This window comes from Zeus faber (assembly GCF_960531495.2).
Source record: "Zeus faber genome assembly, chromosome: 18".
Lineage (NCBI taxonomy): Eukaryota > Metazoa > Chordata > Actinopteri > Zeiformes > Zeidae > Zeus > Zeus faber.
Genome location: NC_137210.1, coordinates 9,051,151 through 9,073,654, shown reverse-complemented (window position 1 = coordinate 9,073,654; position 22,504 = coordinate 9,051,151). Strand labels below are relative to the sequence as shown.

At 44.2% G+C, this 22,504-nt stretch overlaps 1 protein-coding gene across 1 annotated transcript in view; it reads left to right on the top strand.

The window, feature by feature from the left end:
• Positions 1–22,155, top strand: part of adcy5 (adenylate cyclase 5) — a gene marked incomplete at its 5' end in the record, with an annotated part of 63,827 nt that extends 41,672 nt beyond the window's left edge. Inside the window, 13 exons of the mRNA XM_080019538.1 lie at positions 678–815; positions 9,315–9,337; positions 10,264–10,408; positions 13,050–13,147; positions 14,034–14,121; positions 17,695–17,811; positions 17,915–18,073; positions 18,206–18,381; positions 18,710–18,842; positions 18,960–19,223; positions 19,309–19,513; positions 19,629–19,753; positions 21,923–22,155. Of these exons, the coding sequence (XP_079875664.1) occupies positions 678–815; positions 9,315–9,337; positions 10,264–10,408; positions 13,050–13,147; positions 14,034–14,121; positions 17,695–17,811; positions 17,915–18,073; positions 18,206–18,381; positions 18,710–18,842; positions 18,960–19,223; positions 19,309–19,513; positions 19,629–19,753; positions 21,923–22,051 (1,800 nt within the window). The 3' untranslated portion in view covers positions 22,052–22,155. The remainder of the gene's footprint in view (positions 1–677; positions 816–9,314; positions 9,338–10,263; positions 10,409–13,049; positions 13,148–14,033; positions 14,122–17,694; positions 17,812–17,914; positions 18,074–18,205; positions 18,382–18,709; positions 18,843–18,959; positions 19,224–19,308; positions 19,514–19,628; positions 19,754–21,922) is intronic.
• Between the last annotated feature and the right edge of the window lie 349 nt (positions 22,156–22,504).

Genomic DNA, 22,504 nt, shown 5'->3' with positions numbered 1-22,504 from the left:
TCTTTCCACTTTTTTTCGTTTCCCGTTTCTCAGCCCCCGGTTAACCCCTCCCATGAGGGGGAAGATGTAGAGATGGCGTTGATGTAAAATGAATCAAAGATATGAACGCGAATCAGACTTTTCGCGTAGCTTTATAGAAGGTTTTCCTTCCATTTGAGCCCATGCTTCATAAACTGTCTCATGGACCTGAGCCTGTAACCCCCTGAGATGAAATACTGTATGTATACGAGCACAGAATTTAGAATTTCTTTAAGAATCATTTCATTAAGCCCTTTTTATTATCCCGATGCACACCAAAAAAAACATTTTAAAGCTCGGAGTCCGGCCAAAATACCCAAGGTTCTTACCAGGTCCTTGGAGTGCTTGAAGTGCTTGAATTTTGTGCTCAGAAATTGAAAACAGCCCCTTTTGTGCTGAAGTGCGTGAAAAGTCCTTGAGAAAAAAAAAAAAAAAAAAAGTGATTATTGAAGATCTGTGACATTCCCCCTGGTATTCAAATCGTAACGTAATAAAGGTTTTCCAAAATCACTTTTATGACACAGATGATGCCAGGGAAATGTAAATTGAATCCAGAATGGTTGGAAATAGACACCTATAATAGTAGATGGCAATGAGATTAATCATATAAATCATATTAATCATATAATTGCTAATTCATATAGTTGTGTTCCATGCAGAAAGAGGAGAAGGCCATGATTGCCAAGATGAACCGGCAGAGGACCAACTCCGTGAGCCACAACACCGGCCACTGGACGGACCGGCCCTTCTACAACCACCTGGGAGGGAACAAGATCTCCAAGGAGATGAAGAGAATGGTGAGTGTAGAGCGGAGTCTTGTCTGGCCTTCAGGGCGAGCTCAATTCTCTTCACGGAAAAAGGGGAAGAGAGAAGAAACACAAAAATTCAGTGATACCGTTTTTTCACCAAAATCACCGGGTAAATAGCCGATTGACGCCTTTCCCATTGCCCATTTCTCGTGTGTGAGCGTGTCATGGTTCCAGTGTAATTGGGGGGGAAAAAAACAGTGGAAGCGGCATGGGGGAGTATCCATGCCCGCACCGGCAGCACCCGACGCCGGTCCCTCGCAACGGGGAGCGGAGAAGCCCCTCAGGTTTCGGAGACCGGCTTGGGGCGGTGCTGGAGTGGCTGGGACGGGGAGCTCTGGGGTGCTGTGCTGCATTCCCCACGGAGCGTTCCCCGCACTCAAAACATTTCATCGAAAAAGCCCAAAGCTTCAGATTTTGATTAAGGACTCTAAACAGGATATGAAATGATGGAATGATACACGGATATTCCTGTCTATTTATGCTCCAGCGTCCGGACCTTCAACGCACGTCACATTGCGCCTGTAAAGGGGCCAAAATGAGCGTGTCGACCCGGGTGTCCTGTTCACATCAGCCGCGATTGGAGCGGGAGCCGATAAAAACCGTGACTATTGCCCTGTCATTTTATCCAGGGAATGAAACCCCGGGTGTAACCTTTCCCACTAATGACGAATGCCGGATGTGAGCGGGTGTTTGGTGCAGTGGGAAAGGGATGTGAGAGAACAGCCGACTACAGTATATCAGCTTTCAGCTTTATTTACCTCCAGAGCAGCTACCCACCGTGCAGAAGCTGCAAACACTGATTGGCTCACCGACTGCACACACACACACACACACACACACACGCACCCACGGACCCACGCACCCACGCACCCACGCACCCACGCACGCACGTCATTTTGTACCGCAAGCCCACCCACCGTCTGTGTTGTCCGTTTACTCTCTCTTTCTCTCGCTCTAATTGTCTTCCGCTCCTCTCGAGCGTTGTTGACCTTTGCGGAAATGTTGGGTTTATTTAGCTGTGTGTTTATTTTCATCCTAAAGAAATAGTGGAAGTCACACAGTTGTGCATTTTTAAAGGAAGTTCATTGATGACACCGGAGCCCAAAATGGCAAGAAATTGGGCCAATTTATGTTATTGTTCAACCATTATCAACAGGGTTATATTTCCGGTTTATTGTTGAGTGTTAGTGTGTTTTTGTTTTGCATTTTTTATATTTTGCCAATTTGTTCTTGCTCATCATTTATTTATTGTTTATTCCCTGGTTTATTGTTAGGTTTATATTTATCGTTCATACATTTTTACGTTTATTGGTTGTTTACATTTTTAGTCTTCTTATTTGACTTATCTTTTACTATCTTTTTATGTGGGCTGCGTTGACATCTATCTATCTGTTAGGGATGCAATGGTACAGTGGGCCCAAAGTTCGGTATGTATCATGGTTTTGGGGCCAAGATAACGGTACCGTTTCGGTATCTTTATATGTAAGAAAGAAACAGTTAAAATGTGTAAAAAAAAAATCGTTTTTATAGTAGTTGTCTGCCACAAATAACTAGTGTAATGCTCTGTGTGTATGACAGTGGGGGGAGTTTTTTTTGGTGGGTTTTTATAATTTGCATAAGTTCATATGATTGGGAGAGAGGTGTCCCGGATAGTGGATAATTAATTTTGGTTAATCTTTATTTAAATATAATATTTTATCATTTCACAATAATAAATGAAGAAAACCAGTACTATAGTTTGTTATTTTTATGTAGAACAGGTATAAACAGTATTTTTGACACATAAATAATAATAGTAAAATAACTTATGGAAATAAAACCTCACGGTTGGACCAGTGTGCCTTCGCTTTGTGACCCTGACGGCGTGGGAGGGGCGTAAGCTATCTCTTACATAGAGGGGGAACATTTCCGGCGGCAGGAAACGGCAACTTAAACAACACGACATAAAACTGTAAAACTTGACAATAAAAAGAACAGCTCATCACCCAGGGAGACTCGGCTCTCTTCGTTCCTACAAAAGAAGAGAAGTTCATAATAAAGAGGGACACCGCCATTCCAGGGGTTATTTTTCGACTCGACGCATTGGTTGATTGCACTCTTTACGAAAACATTTCTATGTAGTTTTATCTTGTGTTTCTATGGAAAAGGCTGCATAGCCGCGCTCAGTCGCACAAAAATAGAGAAATGCTGCTGCGGCTCCGTGCAGCTGATGTGGCCGGTGGAGCTGCAGCGGTGGATTCAGCACCTGACTGCGCCAACACATCCGGTGGACTTCTACAGGTGATACCGTGATACCACGGTTCATATGTGCGTACTCTATCAGTCTGTCTGTCTATCTGTCTATCTATTTATCTATCTGTCTGTCTGTCGATCTGTCAATCTGTCTGTCTGTCTGTCTGTCTGTCTGTCTGTCTGTCCGTCCGTCCGTCTGCGCAAAGAAAGTGATAAAACAAAAGTATATATAAAAAACAAACATAGCAGGAACTGTGCAGGAGAGGTAAGAAACCCCAAAGTGCTTATAGTAAATCCTATAGCAATACTATGGATATTTGTTTCCTTAACATAATGACACAAAAAAGGAAAAGTTAATAATAAATAATACTAGATAAATCAAAGGTAAACACATAAACACACATACTTGTCACTTTGATGGACCAGTGATGGACCACTTTTGATAGAGAGGAGACTGCTATTCCAAAGTGATGCGCCGCTTTATTTTATGGCGTATTGTCCAAGAGTTGTGTGATATAAAGGAGGATAAATGTCCTTTGCTTGTCTGGTTGGATACGAACGGACATCAGCGATCATTAAAGAGAAGTTGTGAAATACACATTTGGAAAGCTGTGCTTTTGAAATGTACATTTATACATAAAGATACACGCTTGATGGATATTGATGTTGTTAATGGATAACAGATTGAATTTCTTGAACAGAGGAGCCGATGTGTTCGTGGCGATGTGATCGAGTACATTAAACTATTATACCGTGTAAGAAGACAGCATCGATTTACCAGCGATCAAACCTTTCTAATGATGCCAAAATACTTATAGTAGCCATAGTTTTTTACACACGTACTCAATGTGGTCTTTCCAGGACAGTTTTTCATCTTCTCATACACATAACAGTTTTGCAGAAGTGGCTTGGTTGATTTCAATATCCTTAACAAACAATTTGGCATCTTCCTTTGGATATGTTATTTTTTTTTAATTTCTGAAAATTATGAAATTTGATTTTCTGACATTTAGCGAAGGTTTGTTCATCCGGAACCACTTTGCAGTATATGATAGAATATCACTGGCTGATGGCTTGTCTGATCAAGGAATCAACGTTTGCTTGTGATATGATAACATTGGTATCATTGGTATCAGCCAGAATGAGCAATGCCGAATCAGACATCCAAGCAAAGTTATTCGTATAGATGAGAAATAGAAGTGGCCCAAGAATACATCCATGGGGCACTCCGCAGTATAGCTTGAGCCTGTTAGGAATACAACCGTTTATACATGTTGATCTCTGTTATTATTATTATTATTAATAACAACATCCTGAAAGCCTTAACGGTGATGTTTGGAAATGAGAATTCCATGATCAACTGTATCAAAAGCCTTCGATAAATCCAACACTATACCAACTGTGAGCATATTACAGTGGTACTTTGACTTACGAGTTGAATTCCTTCCGTGACAGAGCTCGTAATTCAATCTGCTCGTAAAGCAAATCAATTTTCCCCATTGAAATTAATTGAAATGCCATTAATCCGTTCCAGCCCCCCAAAAACCACCCCAATTTTTTTTTGTTACGTATATTTAAATAAGAAAAATGTATTTATAAATAACTAAAATTGTATAAAAACATAATTAAACATAATTAAAGAGAATTTCGAAGTGAATCGCTCATGTTTTTCTGTGATTTCATTCTTTAATTCAATCGACATCATCCGCTTCTTCTTCTCAGCACCTACTTTCTTGGGACCCATGGTTAGAATTATTTTTTTTTTTTCGGCAAAATAACTGCACAAAAAGCACAAATCGCGAGCGCAAAACGCAAAAGAGATGCTTCCACGGTCAGGTAACCACGTGAAGTGAAGGAGTGAGACGCGGGATGCTGGCCGGATTCGCTCGCCACGCCAACTAGCGGCGGCGCTCCTGAAGCTCCTCATAACTCACATTTTTGCTCGCAAATGAATACAAAAAGATCGACAGAACGACGGCCCGTAACTCAGAAAACTCCTGTGTTAGTGCACTCGTAAATCAAGGTGCCACTGTGTTATCAAACGCTGTGGAGGTTTTGTCTGTAGGTTGTAAGAGAGTCATTCATGTTGAGGAATTTTGTCGAAATCCATATCGGTGTTTATACAGGATATTGTTCATCATTCAGGTGTTGACATTGATGTCACGCGCTTCCCCTGGAACCTCTGAACCTTTTGAACACTCTTGCATGGACTAGCTTTTCCAAAACTTTGGAGAAGCCAAATATAAATTGTTTCTAGAAATATAAATAAATAGAAATTGTTCGGTAACTAGTGAAAAGGCGAGGATCCGCTTCCTTAAATAACGGTATAACCTTTGCGACTTTATATCTTTTGCGACATTCAGGTCTTTTGGGACAACTCCGGTTTTTAAAGAGTCTGAGAGATCGTTTGCTCTGTCAGAAGGGTTAGTAAATGACATGTCACCATCAGTAAATTGGGAGCCTTTTTCTTATTTAGTAATTGATAAAAGATGTTCCACGTGGATTTTATATTACGAGCAGACTCTTCAGACTTGCCTGAAAAGGATTTTGTTTTTGCAATACAGAGCAGATGTGAAATACATTTTTTTGTGTATTTTGTATGTATCAGAGTCGTGGGGATTTGGCATTAGCAGAAATCTTTTATATAGTTTATTTTTCTTTATAGAGGATTTCAATAATCCCGACGAGAACTGTGGTGTACGAGCCACTTGGCCCGACTTGATCTTATACTTAACTGAAGGAAAGCGTTTATTAAATGTAGAGTTGAATATTTGTAAAAATGATTGATATGCCAATTCAGCATTATATTCAATATTGATATTATCCCATGGAACATCCTCAACCATGGACTTGAAACGTTCTACTGTATATTCCCTTCACTAAACTTGCAATGGCTTGCTTTTTATTTATCTACAACCGATTGCTGAAGTCGGTTTCATCAGTGAGCCATGTTTCCAATAAGGCAATAACAGAGAACTCATCATTTAGAGCTGACGCACAGTAAAGCGGGTTAGTTGATCATTGTTTTTAGGTAAGATAAGATAAAGGTTCTTTATTAACCCCAAAAGGGAAATTCCGTTGTAGCAGCAGCTGCGTACGTTTAGGTGAAATGTAGAGAAAATGTCCAACTTCTTTGACAAATGGCCAGTAAGAGTGCAAAACTCATTTTAATTGTTACAATTACAGGAACGGAGCTCACTGTTTGCACAATTCAAAATAGTTTGCATCCGGGTCACATTAGCTTGTATGGGTTGAAAACCTGGTTCAAATAATTTGGTTCAACATCTGCATCACTTCTATCTATTGTTTTGTTTTGTTCTGAGTCATTCATGTGTTGGACATTGTAATATACAGTAGCTAGTGGGTGCACGAGTAGCCTACAAGGGATTACTGACCCGCTCCTTGGATACATTGTCTATCACTGCTGGGGCGTTGGGGGGCGTGGTGGACAATACGTTTGTCCTATCGCAGGAATGCAGCGTCCCCTCGCTCCGGCGTGGCCTTCATAGCCGGAATCAGTGCTTTTTTACATTTCTGGCGAACAGCATCTGAATAGCCCTGGTTGACGTGCACGTTCCTTCCTTTTAAATCCTTCGCTTCCTCCGTAGCAAAGGCCTGGGTCTCTCCTCCAGTTGGTCGTCCGGTTCCAGCTCTAACCCCGGGATTTCGATCTTATCAGAAAGAAGTTCCCGTACCCGAGCCTCCGACTCAGCCCGGCCGTCTTTACCAGACTCTTGGATCACATCAATCGCAATCTTGTTTAGTCGGGACGGGCCTCCCGAGTAGTCTGTCTCCGGCAGGATTGAACGGATGTTTTTCGCTAATAACTGAAACTTAGACATTCGTTTTCAGAAAGCGTCGAGGGAAGATTGCTTATCCTTGGCGATTTTCACCCAATCCACTTATATGCCGAGCGAATTCATCAGGGCTCTTGTTGTTCGGCTCGCTCATTATCGTCAAAAAGATCTCAGAGTGGCACCCCTGGTGCTCCGACAACTCCATAATACACTTTCTGCTGTTCCATCAAATCAGGCAGCTGAGTTAGACACTTAATCTTCGTCTCTGCCTCTCCCTTTCGGCGGCATGACACACTCCTTTGTTCCTGCAAGGGACAGCAGCACTTCCTTCGGAGAGAAAGCCACAAGACCTACTGGAGGCTGAGCTCTGGTCTCCAGGCGCTTTTAAACACACCTTTGAGGTGGCTTTGTCTGACCCCCAAGTCCTCCTACAGTGACCTGTCTGTCTGTCTGTCTGTCTGTCTGTCTGTCTATCTATCTATCTATCTATCTATCTATCTATCTATCTGTCTATCTGTCTGTCTGTCTGTCTGTCTGTCTGTCTGTCTGTCTGTCTGTCTGTCTGTCTGTCTGTCTGTCTGTCTGTCTGTCTGTCTGTCTGTCTGTCTGTCTGCCTACAGAATCTATCTATCTAGTCTTTTCCTCCATGGACAAATGCCCATCTATTGTGTTGACTGTGCTTGTGTACATTTCAGAGTACACACACACACACACACACACACACACACACACACACACACACACACACACACACACACACACACACACACACACACACTGTTTAACCTTCCAGACACTTTTCTTGTTCCTTCATTTCACCACAGCACTAAGAATTACCAGTCATTACTACCTATTTATATTGGGTTATAATCCCCAAAAATCCAATATGACTTTTGCGTTTGAAGGCCCGGGCTGTCAAGATGTGACTTTAATGAGTGTGTTAACAGCGTGGCGCAGGAGACGGCTCGGCCCATATATCAGCACCGTAATCAGTAACGGCATGTTTATTTAGTTTTTTGTTGTTTTTCCTCGCAACGCCAGCCGAGCGCGGTGCCAGACGCACGGTCTCCTCCTCAGCGGTCGCCCTTGACTTTAGTTTGTCCGGTTAATCGTCGCTTCTCTCTCATTTTTCCTTCTCTCTATCTCTCTCTCTCTCTCTCTCTCTGCTTATCTCGGTTCGGCTCTGCTAATAAATCACCCAAATGCCAGAGCAAGACAGGGGGCGTGAAAGGGATTTTGTTGTCTTTGCGTGAGAGAGCATAGGAGGGAGGAAGGGGACGTGGGGTTTGTGGATTCCGTCCCCGCGGCCTCCCCCCCCCTGGCCTCCCCGCCTGGCCTCCCCCCTGATTCCCCCCCCCCCCCCCCCTGGGCCCCCTCCCCCCGAACTGCCCCTGGTCCCAGCTTCCGGTCCAGAGATGGACACTTGGAGCAGTGAGCTGTAAATGACTTATGAGGTGTTTGGCGGCTTTACTTGAGTGCATTCCTCGTCCTGGGATTTATTCACCGCGTTCAAATGTCATGAAGGAGAGCAAGGAGGGAGAGAAAAACAAGAGAATGGGAAATTTTGTGTGTGTGTCTGTGTGTGTGTGTGTGTGTGTGTGTGTGTGTTTGTTTTTTTTTTGCATTCTTGAAGGTCTCGAGGGTAAGATGTCAGTCTAGCACAGAGAGCTGGAGTGCTCACCTTCAGTACCGGTGCGTTGCCTGCTTTGTCCACTAGGGAGAGCTGGTGGAACGCGGTCGGATGCAACTCACCTTACCTCGCTTCAAGCGATTCGCGCGCGCGCACACACACACACACACACACACACACACACACACACACACACACACACACACACACACACACACACACATGCACACTATTAATTACATGTATCTGAGAAACCGAGAGAGGGAGGCAAAAACCTAATCTATAAAGTCTGTGACATTTCTGTTCTATCTGGGCCCCCGGGGGCCCTTCATTCAAACTCTTTGTTTTGAGGGCCCAGATAATTTGACTCTCCTGGAGAAATTTGTGAAGACAGATTTATTTCTTTCCACCGAATATCCAGGTATCATGTTACTGGTCAGAGACAAGATTCCCTCCATTTTAATCAGACACCTGCATGATTTTTCATCTCTTCTCACTTCCTTTCAGACAGAATCAGCTCCAACTTGACATTCTTGAAATAGATTTTCTTTTCATTTCTTTTTTTCGCCGGGGTTTGAGTGAGTCAGGCTGGCGTCGCCCTCCGGAGGGACCGCGTTCTCAACTTTTAAACCAGTGTGAGGTTTGACTTTGAGGCCGGATGTAATTGGATCGTTTTTTTAATAGTCTAGATTTGTATATGGAATGTCGATGTTTAGGGGAGCGCGTTCGGCTCTTTACGGCGTGATTTGTCCCTTTCCTGGGACCTTGGCTGAGTCTCCCTGTCTGACTTATATAACGGCGGTGTCCTTCTCTCATTCTGTCTTCCAGGGCTTCGAAGACCCTAAGGACAAGTGAGTAACCCCCGGATCCCCACTCTCCACCGCCCCACCCTCCATCCACCCCCCCCCCAACCGCTTTTGTTTGTCTCTCTCTCTCTCTGTCTGTGTACCATGGTGGTGGGAATCTCTTTTTTATCAAGGTTCATTCCTTTTTTCTTTTTTCTTTTTTTTTTTGGGGGGGGACTTAATCGACAGTAGCTCCATCATCAAAGCTTCACCATTAACGTTCGTCCAATACGTGACATTCGTGACATTCTTTCGATGTGCTCTTCCATTCACACCCTTGTCAAACCAAATTCAACCGGTAATTTATCTCCGCTCCGCTACCAGCATGGCGGTGAATTTCACCAGCCAAACGCAGATTCTGACGGGCATTTGCATGCCATTTCCCTCCAGAACCCCAAATGAACTCACTGATTAGAGTTGGGGATTTTTGATGAAAGGGTTTTTTTTTTTGGTGCCACGTTTTTTTTTTTTTTTTTTTGCAACTTTTCTCTCCTGCTAGGGCGGCCATGCTGGTTAAAACTCACTGGCCGGACCTTATCACACCCCTGGTCTGACCCGGTAGTACCCGAGCGGTTTGAAGGGGGGCGGGGCTTAATTTTTGACCACTTTCTGACTTCATTCGTTCAGGGGCAGAACAAGATCTGAACATCTCATTGAGAAAGACGTCTCGCCCTCTAGATGCATCTCAATCCAGCTGCTTCTCAGTGTTTTGGTTTGCATGGACATTTCACAAACGAAATCACTGGCCGTCCTGCTTCAAAGTCATTTTTTTTGCCGCAACCCTTGCGAAAAGGCTGCCGCCAGGCTTCCATCTCTCCGCCTTTTCTTTCCTTTCTAGTTGGCGACCGAAAGCAAGCTTTCAGATCCTTCCCTAAAAAAGCTAAACCCACGGCTGGTTCTCGTCTTGTGTTATCTAGACATTTCATTTTCAGAAACACGCAGGAGAACCTCAACCCCGAGGACGAGGTGGACGAGTTCCTGGGCCGAGCCATCGACGCACGCAGCATCGACCGCCTGCGCTCGGAGCACGTCAAGAAGTTCCTGCTCACCTTCCGAGAGCCCGACCTGGAGAAGAAGGTGAGACACACGCACGCACGCACACACACACACACACACACACACACACACACACACACACACACACACACACACACACACACACACACACACACACACACTCCGACATATTGCCAATATGGCACCAAATAATTGTCCATGACAAGCAATCTTCCCAGTGCAAAAAGCTCTCTCTTGTTCTCTCCTCTTCACTCCCCCCATGGGTGAGTCAATCAAAGCCCAGTTGAAAGGGGGGAGAGCGGGGCGGGGGCGGGTGGGGAGCCACCGAAGGGAAGAGGAAGCAAACCGCATCAGACAGCGAGAGGACAGGATGAGAGAAGAGGATGCAGGGGGAGGTCAGGGCAGAGAAAAACAGAGAGGTGGAGAGTTTCCCTCGTCCTTTTGCTCCTCGTCCGTCTCCGTCTGCGGTTTCTGCATTTTTCTTGGGACGGCGAAGTTCCTGTTTGGGTTGGGTTGTCCTTCACTGGGACTTACTGTGTGCGTCTTACTGTGAGCCGGTTCGTTGACACTTGGGATTAATACCATATTTGACTCCCTATTAAATAGATCAACATTTGAAGTGGTAATCCGTAAGATTATTATTTTTTAAAGAAATGCAATAGTTGATACCTTTACATTGATAGATACCTTTTAACTTGTTAAGAAACAGCCTTTCAATGTATTTGCGTTACGTAAGGGCTCCTCTTTATGGCGTTTCCATTGTTGGTGCCGCCACCAGCGAGAAGTGAGAGGCCGCCCCGGATGAATTTGATGAATCGGCGCCGCATGTTGTGGTCAGTAAACTGTCGATGTGGATGACAATCACAACAACAAAAGTACAGCAGCCTCGGGAAGAATAATGGCACGGTATCCCCGCCGCCTCAAGCGAGCAAGAAAAAAAATAAATTAATTAAAAATAAAAATCAATGGATCAGAAGAAGGCAAACCTTCCAGGAAAGAAAGCGTCCGAGAGCGAGGACAAGGAAACCCGCGACGAATAAACCTCTTGAATCTTGAATCTTGAATCCACCCGACACAGATCTTATGGATTTCCACTTTAATGGCAGCTCTTGCTATTGCAGTTTTTCACACAATTGTTTACGCGGTAAAATTGGAACTTCAAACGCAATCACTGACACCTGAAACTCTGTACCAAATCCCTAAACCAAGTCTGCAAAATGACAAGCACAATTTCTGCTTTACACTCAGTTTGCAATTCTAAATCACACTTTTTGCACTTCACAAACTACAAAGTCGCTTGCGTTCCTTTGGAAAGCAAAGCCAAACACAATGCCAAGCTTTATTTAATTCAGTTGTCAACACCCACAACACTAGTTTCTTAATTTTTCACTCAGAAATCAGAGCAGATCAACTGGGTCATCGACCACCCACAATTTGTTCTATACCTCCCACCATATTCCCCATTCCTTAACCCAATTGGAGAGCTTTTATCGGCATGGCGATAGAAGGTGTATGACCACCATCCCCTCGCATGGAGGCCTCTTCTCCAGGCAATGGAGGGTGCATGTGGTGAAGTTCAATCGGGGGCTTTTGGCGGCTGGATTGGATTCGTCACTCCAGGAGATTCTCTCCCCGCTGTTCAGCCAGTCACTTGTGATGTGGATGAGGTGCTGTGGCCAGACCAAAATAGGAGGCAGGATTCAGCCTCAGTTCTTTTTTTCTTACATTTTGCATTTATTTATGGTTTATTAATATTAGTTATTTATTTTTATTTTTATTTTTTTTATCTTACTGAATGTTTTTCATGCTGTGGCAGTTCTGCCTGCCACACGCCACCCGAGTGCCGTTTTCAGGGCCCTTCGACACAGAGACACAGTATAGATGTTGCAAACACACCAGTTTATTGTGGAGAATGGCAAGAGAGTGTAACAAGCCGAGAGCAGATGGACATACAGTATGTCGTGACAGAGGCTCTCCTCGTGTGTTGGGGATGGGTGATTTACCTGTTGCCCGTTGATTGCTCTGAGGAGCAACAGATGTAGAGCCACCTCTGATCCCGGGCCCTGCCTAAACCACACCACACCTGGTTTTCTCCTGTTCGCTATGTAAAGTGTTACATACGAAACAAAAGTGTTCCAAAATACTGCATTTTGGAAATAGAAAAAAAACAATTATTTATATATACTGTGTGTGTATATATATATATATATATACACTGTATATATATATATATATATATATATATATATATATATATATATACTGTATATATACATTTTTTTTGAGTAGATATAGATTATTGTAACAATCTTTTACAATCGGCTACAGTGCAACACACTGAAAATGCGAAAGGCATAAACCTACTGATCAGATATTCATAGTAGTGTTTTGTATTGAGCACATCAGTGTGTTGTTGGTTGGTGGAAAGATCTATTCATATGATGGCGTGTATGCGTCGCTTTGATGCAAGACGACATTTTGGAAAGCGATAAAGCAGTTTTGAATGCAATTAAAATGATAAGGTAGAGTTTTATGTTTGTGGTTTTGTGAGTTTTGGAGTTTTGAGAAAATGAGCCAAAGATTCAGAAAACAGTTGTGGGCGAAAAAACTGTAAACCGAAAACAGCTGAAAACCTGTTGAAATGGGAATCTCTCTCTCTCTCTCTCTCTCTCTCTCTCTCTCTCTCTCTCTCTCTCTCCAGTACTCCAAACAGGTGGACTCCAGGTTCGGGGCCTACGTGGCCTGTGCCTCCCTCGTCTTCCTCTTCATCTGCCTCATCCAGATCATCATCGTACCGCAGTGAGTTGTACAGGGGGGAGGTTAAAGAAATCAGAAGGGGAAAACATGTTGGTTTTCAAGGGGAATATGGGATGGGTGCACGTTGGCGGCTTTTGAAATCCCCACCTCCACTAACGGGAGGCTGAATATGCGTGGGTGCCAGTGAGTCATCCCTTTTATACTGCCGCAGATTAGAAATGGGCTTTTGTGGCCACGTAGATCACAGTGATTAGTATTATTGAAATGATAACACCAAGATAATGAGGTGGATTATTAAATAGAATGAATTACAACCTCCAGTCCTTTAATGTGATTACAAAGTCACTGAGCTTTTTTATACTCTTTCTTTTTTTTTTTTTTTTTTTTTTTTATCCTCGCTCTCTGCCGCCTTGTGTGTTGAAGTTTATGCGTCTATCTTTTTCTTCGGCTTCCTCCTTATAGTTCATCCATCCGTCCTCCAAAAAGAAAACCCCTCCCTCCCCTCTGTCAAGTTATTGTCTTATCGAAATGCTTTTAATTATTTTCGCGCACCGCTGCCATTTCAGTGAAGCTTTATCAACGTAAAAAAAAAATATTGCCAAAAATAATTGTAAACAGATAAGAGGACGGTGCATGAAATGTCAATAAATAAATGTACAGCGGCATCAGATACAAAAATGAATGAAATCATATTAAATTGGTTTAGGAGTATTTCTCCGACGTCTGGCTCGCATCGCACACAGATTTCAATTTCCTCTGTCTAAGCACTCTCTCTCTCTCTCTCTCTCTCTCTCTCTCTCTCTCTCTCTCTCTCTCTCTCTCTCACTCTCTCTCACTCTCTAACTCGCTCTCTCTCTCTTGCTCTCTCTCTCCCCTTGTCTTTCTCCATCTCTCTCTCCATCTCTCTCTCTCTCTCTCTCTCCCTCAGCTCCAGTTTGATGATAAGCTTCTTCATCACCTGTCTGATCATCCTCACGGCCGTCATGTTCGTCTCAGCCGTTTACTCGTGTTTTGGGGTGAGTAATCTGTGATCGCGACACAGATTTAAGGATAATAGAAATTTGTGCTAAATGGGACATGGTATCATGAGAGGACTTTGTTTTTTTTACTGGTTACTTGCACAGAGCAGGTAGTGGACATCTTTTCCATAAAACCTGATCCTTCTACTGGTCCTGTCCACCCGATTCTCGAGTTTCCACTTTCTTGCGTTAATTGGGATTTTAAAACTGCTTAATTATAGACACTGCATTCTGATATCTGACGTATTTTAGATCCGATTTATTTGATTTTATTTCACATGCCCTTGATATCTGAAGGGTTTTCTTTTTTGTTTGTTTTTTTTTTTTTTTTTTTACATCCATCCCTAAGCCTCTAATTGAATAGCTTCTATAATTTCTCAAAAATGTCAAAATGACACAATTAATTTAGGGTTTTCAGTTTTTGGGGTTTTGGGATTTTAGTTTTTAAATTTAATAACACATTTAGAAAAAAATGATATCAGATTTCAAGATTTCCATATGTGTCAAATAATAATACAATTTTTATAAAATGTCATATCACGTTTAACACTTTTAATATACACTATTAATATCCACAGATGCAATTGAACGTTAAAGGGGACCCATTATTAAAAACTCGCTTTTTCAGTGCTTGTGCACATACATTTGGGTTTTTGATGGGCCGACTACCTAGTCAGTTCTTTTGTGGGCAGCCTTTGTCATTAAACCTGTCCTTCATATGTCACTGGGCCCACATTAGAATTAGAACCAAATTGAGAGGGGGAAGAGCCAGAGCCAGAGACAGAAGGTATGAATGTAGTCATCTGTAGTATTAAGGGAACAGTGAGAGCAAACGTCTTATTCCACAAAACCCATTTTGAACATTTTGTGTGAGGTGATATGAGCTCTGCACAGAATCTTACATTGTGTGAGTTGCATTTTGGAATTGTGGGTCATAGAAAAGGTGTCATCTGTTTTTAATAAAAGTTTATACTGTATATTCTGGAAAAGGGATTTTCAAAATGACTGATATGAGTAAGATGTTCAATCATCGGAAGTGGTTGAAGGATGTTGTTCTTCTATTTGATTTTAACTTTTAGAGACTGCTGTAGTCGAAGGAATTGAAGGAAGCCGTGGCCACCGATATTATACCTTGGGGTTAAGGTTGGGAAGGATATAAGCAAAAATGTGTTCCAGATGAGTAATTCCTTGTCTTTTCCAAGACCTGAAGATCTGTTTTGAACCTGGAAATCTGGGTTGTGTGACCACTGAGTTTGAGGAATCTCCACCAGACTGACAGAGTCGTTGCGATGAATGGGTTTTCAAAGCAATTGTGTTTCCTTATTGATTCAGTAAGGAATGGGAGATCAGATAATAATAACTCCTGACATTCTGTTTGTTCAGTGTCTCGCCATCCATGGCCTATTTGTTGCTCTGGTTGTAACCATTTCATTATGAATTGAAGATGGTTTGCTAAATTGTAGTATCTGAAGTTTGGGGCTGTTTGGCCTCCACAGTTTTGGTTTTTCCTGTAGTGTTGCTAGTTTAATTCTCGGTTTCTTGTATTTCCAATAAAATGTATTGACTATTGAGTCCAGAGTATTAAACCAATCTACTGTTGGTTGCACCGGGTTCCATAAGTACAACAAAATATCACCTGCATCTTTTGTGAACAGAGTTTCCTGTTTGTATGCCAACGATATTACCCTTTTGACGGATGGCCGCCGCCAGGGGTTCAATTAAGATGGCGAATAGTAAAGGGGAAGGCGGACATCCTTGTCTTGTGCCGCGTTGTAGAGTGAAACGCTGTGAAGTGTAACCATTGGTGATGACAGAAGCAGATGGTGAGTTGTACAGAATTCTGATCCATTGAATAAGGGACTCTGCAAAGCCAAATTTGTTGAGGGTTGAAAAGAGAGATGTCCAATTAACTCTGTCAAATGCTTTTCGGCATCCAAGGAGGCAATAACAGTATTTAAGTTGTTCCTTTGAGATATGCTGATCAGACTGAATAAACGGTGCAAATTGTTGGATGAGTGTCTGCCCTTGGCAAAGTCTGTTTGGTCTGGGTGAATTATAAATGGAATAACTTTTTCAATTTTGTCGGTTAGTGTTTTACTAATAATCTTCAAATGAATAAGGACGAAAAAACGTTGAGTGCTGAAAAGCGCCACTGGAAAGGCCAGCACAAATATTTTAAAAGAAAGAGGAATTAATGCCAACTGTCCGTGAAGAAACCGGCAGATAATGGAAATGTAAGTATTTAAAAAATATATATATATTTTTAAAGTATGCGGTAGATAGACGGTAGGCGATCCGCTGTGCGTTTCTCCAAACAAAACCGACAAAAATAACGGTTTTATAATTGATGTATGTATTTGATTTGATTTTCAAACAGTCCCGGAGCGGGAGTGGGAAGCAGCAGCTCATTCTTGTTTAAAGCAACGCACACACTGAAACAGAGGGGTTAACAGGAATGTTGTAATGTCTAAATGTCTTGGACTAAATCCAACAGAACTGGAAGTGAAGCTCAGACCCCATTGGCTCATAGAACTCGGGGCCCCAGGAGGGTGACTCCACCCAAAAGAAGTGGTATTTTCAGAAAAAAAAATTCAAAAACATGTTTTGGGGACCTCAGAGATCTATAAAGTCTGTTGAAAAGGAGCATAATAAGTCCCCTTTAAACCTGGTTGGGTGGAGTGTTTGTGTTTGTGTGTGTGTGTGTGTGTGTGTCTGTGTGTCTGTGGGGGGTGGGGTGGAGGTATGACTCTGGCCTGCAGCCACTCACTGCCTTTAATAGACAGACGGTAATAATTGCATTACTCATTGGTTTGATTGCGCTGGTCTGAGGATGTCGGAGTGTAGACGTCAAAGACCACCGCTCCGCTTCCCCTGGGAAACATTTTCGATTTATTTCTTCCACTCCGGCTCTTATTGTGGCCGGAGACGGGCGGTGTGGGAAATCATAGACGATAGAACAGTCAGCTCCCCTTAGAGCTGCCGGAGTTGCAGGTGCCGTTTACTGTCAGGCCTCATTTTTTCTTGTAACAAAACAAACTGATGAACTCATAGTTTATTGTAATTTTGGCCTGGTGTTTACGGCAATTTCTGCGAGTATCCCGCGATTCGACAAAGTAGATGTGATTTGGGACTTTAGCGTAATGTATTATCTTGCTGTTTCGATCCCATGGTCCACACTGTGGCCTCTGAACTCTGAACCACCACACAGGTAGTGGTGTAGAGGTGTTCCACTGTGGCTGTCATGATTCCCATCCAATATCTGGTGGATGGGATGGAATGTTTAAAGTAACTGCAAAACCTGTGATCTTTAATTTGCTCCTTTTAAAGACGGTATACACATCTAATCGTATGCATAGCATTAGGTTGGATTTAAAGGCAAGGTAAGGCTTATACCGCATTTCATACGCAATTCCAAGCGTTTTGCATATGATGTTTGAAGTTCTTTTTGCATAAAAAAAATTTGATGGAAGCTAAGAAGAATAAAGGCGTTGGCCTATAAAGCCGCTGAAGTGCAATTCAAAACACACTTGCACTCTTTCTGCTTTCTCTCTGTCCTCCCTGTGGCTGTAGTTCTTCCCAGTGCCTCTGCAGACCCTGTCCAAGAGGATAGTCCAGTCTAGACTCAACAGCACTCTGGTGGGCGTCTTCACCATCCTCATCGTCTTTCTCTCCGCTTTTGTCAACATTGTGAGTCCCGTGGCGGCAAAACAAAGAAGCAGACTCTCAAGGGGTCCGACTCGTCTCTAACTTTTATTAAAAAATAATAATAATAATTTCCCAACCTCCTCAGTTCACCTGTAGCACCCGTGACCTGCGGGGCTGCATCAGCTCGGAGCTGAACATGAGCCTGCGCAGCGTGAACGCCTGCCACGCCTACCTCCTCAACTACACCTTCGACACGCAGCAGAACCTCTGCGACGGATACTCGCCCATCTGCAGCTTCCCCGAGGTATAGCCTGTTAGTCTGGGCGTCTGTCCCAAACTGTCACCAGCTCTTCGTACCCAGCTTTAATCCACGGTGGACGGGAGTTTTTTAGCATTATTATTATTCATCATTTTGTCTTCCACCCCCCACCCGCAGTACTTCTCCTCCTGCGTGCTGCTGAGCCTGCTGGCGTGCTCGGTCTTCCTGCAGGTCAGCAGCCTCGGCAAACTCTTCCTCATGCTCTTCATCGAGCTGCTCTACCTCCTCATCATGGAGGTCCCGGAGGCCGTGCTCTTCGACAACCAGGACCTGCTGGTCATGGCCAGTGGCGTGTGAGTGCACTGTGAGGGTGTATTGATTAACAAAAAAAACAAAAAACCTTTTTTTTTCCTCGTTAATCCTTAATATTTTTTGGCCTTTCTTTTCATAGAAAGACCACCAATGGAACGAGGTGAGCATGATAAGGACTTCAACTATACAACAACAATTATAGAGACGAAAAATCCTTAACTCTACAATCTTGATGAAACTTGTGTGTGTGTGTGTGTGTGTGTGTGTGTGTGTGTGTGTGTGTGTGTGTGTGTGTGTGTGTGTGTGTGTGTGTGTGTGTGTGTGTGTGTGTGTGTGTGTGTGTGTGTGTGTGCGCGTGTTTCCATGCAGCTGTCGGATGGACTCCAAGGTTCCTCTGAAGATCATGACTCCAGTGGTCATCACCGTCTTTGTGCTGGCCCTCTATCTCCACGCCCAGCAGGTAGAGTCCACCGCTAGGCTGGACTTCCTCTGGAAGCTGCAGGTAAATGACATGAAATTAAATCCTATGTTAAATCCTGAATGAAATGATTGTCCTTTCCTTACATTTTTACATATTGACACACCTACCCTCCGAAACGCCTACTTCTCTGCCCCCCAGGCCACCGAGGAGAAAGAGGAGATGGAGGAGCTGCAGGCCTACAACCGCCGGCTGCTCCACAACATCCTGCCCAAGGACGTGGCCGCCCACTTCCTGCAGCGCGAGCGGCGGAACGACGAGCTCTACTACCAGTCGTGCGAGTGCGTGGCTGTCATGTTCGCCTCCATCAGCAACTTCTCCGAGTTCTACGTGGAGCTGGAGGCCAACAACGAGGGCGTGGAGTGTCTGCGGCTGCTCAACGAGATCATTGCCGACTTTGACGAGGTGGGACAGGGCCAGACGGAAGTGAAATCCGTCCGGCGCCACCATTACCTCGTTCGTGTTTTCATTGCGCCCTCCCTTCCGCCAGATCATCAGCGAGGACCAGTTCCGTCAGCTGGAGAAGATCAAGACCATCGGCTCCACCTACATGGCGGCCTCTGGCCTCAACGACTCCACCTATGACAAGGCCGGGCGCACGCACATCCGCGCTCTGGCCGACTACGCCATGCGCATGATGGACCAGATGAAGTACATCAACGAGCACTCGTTTAACCACTTCAAGATGAAGATCGGTGAGCGGAGCCCCGCCCTCTTTTCAGTCGATCACAGCTTGTGAAAAAGACTGTCCTGCCTGGCTTTCTTAAGCTCGTGCGAAAAGTTGGACCAAAAATGTGCTTCTGTTGCCAGGTCTCAACATGGGTCCGGTGGTGGCCGGCGTGATCGGGGCCAAAAAACCTCAGTACGACATCTGGGGGAACACGGTCAACGTGGCCAGCCGCATGGACAGCACCGGGGTGCCGGAGCGGATCCAGGCAAGTGTTTCATGGAACGTCAGGTTCTGATGATGTCCTGAAATGCTTCCATCTGACATTCTAGTCGGAAATGTGATTGTCGTGTGAGGTTTCTGAGAAGGTTTGAGGTGTCATTGATGAGATTCTACTGCTTTGAGCTGTAATCCGTAGTACATTGCAGTAATATGTAAATAACCTGCTCCACTCCTGAAATTTGAATGCTCGGTGTGCACGGGAGTTCTGGCCCAGAGCGATTGAATGAGCGAGGGGAGGCAGGCGAAGACAAAACAGTCGCGGTGAGCATGTATTCATTACAGATTAAACAAAAAGGTGGCTTGTTGGCCAAAGGCAAAGTCATAAGCCCGCTGGCAAACAGGGGAAGAGTCCGGTCCGGCGCGGCGCATCTGTGCTTATGCGCGCTGCTGCGGTATCGTGGCCGGTCTGCTGCGCTTAGCGACCGTGTTGCCGGGTCTGATCCCATGTCCCTGTCTCCAAAAACCACGCACCTCCTCTACTGCTGGGAAAAACAGAACCTAAATGACTTCCTGGTCCAGGGGCAGACAGGGCATTTGCCTGATCCCCAGCGGCCGAGCGGCCCCAGGATGGGAGCCTGCACCGCCTGTCTGCACTCGTGGATTGACCACACCCCCTTGGCCCGCCACACCTGGTTTTGTGTTGTGGCACCTTGGTGATACACAATTTAATATATTCAAGTTATATACTAGGTATTAAGATGAATACTCATTATACATATCGCAATATTGTTATATATTGTTGTTTCCTCCACCTCGTATTATTATTATTATCATTATTAACACTAATTTCACTCAGTATACATCCTTGTAGCTTCCCCCCCAGTGTTTTGCCTCCACAATGACCTCATTGGCCCCAGTGTATGATTAAAGGGGACCTATTATGCTCCTCTTCAACAAGTCAATATAGGTCTCTGAGGTCCACAAAACATGTTTTTCAATTTTGTTTGCTGAAAATATCACTCCAGAAAATACCAGATTATGCTTTCTAGCCATTCTAACATGCCTCTAACGCATCCTGTTCCAGGACGGGCTGTTTATGTGGGTGGAGCCACCCTCCTGAGGCCCTGAGTCCTGTGAGCCAATGGGGTCTGAGCTTCACTTCCGGTTCCGTTGGATTTAGTCCATAAACTTTCATTGATTTCACCTTTATCAATACACAAAATTCTGTTTCTGAACAAATATGGCAAGAAATAAGCAATCCAGTTGCTGTATCTTCACTCATATTAGACTTACAAGTCCTAATTTAAAAGTTTGTTCTGACTTTTGTTGCCGTGCTTTATGCTTGTGGGAGACGCCGACGCCGCACCAGGCCACCGCACATAGAGATTTTTTGTTTCATGTAAACGTCGGAAAAGAAAATGAAATAGAATAAATAAAATAAATACATCTACAATAATAATAATAATATATACAATAAAAACACAATTTTTTTATTGGTTTAGTTTGGAGAAACCCACAGTAGATCGCGGCGGCGCATACTGCATACTGCATACTGCATACTTTTTTTTTTTTTTTTTGGAAAGAAAGGCACAGCACAATAAATTTTTAAATACTTACATTCCCATTGTCGGCCGTTTCCGACGGTTGGAATTTATGTCTCTTTCTTTTAAAAGATTTGTGCTGGTCTGTGCAGCCAACAGAGCAGTCCCCATGCTCTGGGGGTCCGGCGGCACTTTGTTCTCCAGCCGTAGTCCTCCAGCCGCGGGTGGAGTTACTCAGATGGACGGTGGTTGTAATTCTACTGTGGGCCCAGTGATGTATAAAGGGATCTCAAATCTGAACAGGGCTGTTTCAGGGCATGCTTTCTGACAAAGGCTGCCCACAAAAAACTGGCTGGGTTGTCAGATTTCACCGTTTGTTGTGTTAGTAGGCCCATCAGAGACCCAAATGATACATTATACCTAGTTTGAACGGAGCTTTATAATTTTAGTCTAGCAATTTCATTCATCTCCCTCTCCCTCTCTCCATCAGATAACCTCGGTGTACTATCTGGGGTAAAAATAATAATTCAGAAACGGCGCAAACTATGTATGTGACGAATAAAGCTCTTGAATCTTGAACTGCCCTAAAAGAGAGAGAGCAGACATAGTAGGGTGGCCAGGGTGTGGGCGAGGGCGCGGCGTATGGATTATTTGATCTCTCCTCTCCCCTCCAGGTGACTGCAGACCTGTACCAGGTGCTGAGCTCCTACAACTACACGCTGGAGTACAGGGGCGTGGTCACCGTCAAAGGCAAAGGAGAGATGATGACTTATTTCCTCACCGAGGGACCCCCCAGCAGTTAACACACGCTGAAAGACCTGCGGATACTAGCGGGTGGAATGGGAAGTGCCTGGGAACCAGAGGAGGAAGCGACCGGGACCCGTGGTGGATTGCGGTCGACTAGACTTTGATTCTCAGAGTTCTCAGAGGTCGTTTTTTTATGAGTCATCGCCGAGCTACTATTTTTGATGAGAAAACTCCGAGTGGGGTGGGGACCCGGTGGTTCCCCCCCCCCGAGTCCGCTTACGAGACCAAAGACGTCCAATCAGAGCGCGGGGACGGAATTAGACTCGACGGCCCTCTGTTGACAGCGGTCTCTGGCGATGTTCCCTGAGGCATCTCTCTAATTGCTCCAACCTGCCATATTTTTATTGAGATTTTACTGAAGAACGAACTGAAGGCTGCACGGAGACATTATCGTTTTCATTCTTTCCCTCTGAAATATATTTACATGTAAAACACAGATGTTTTATATG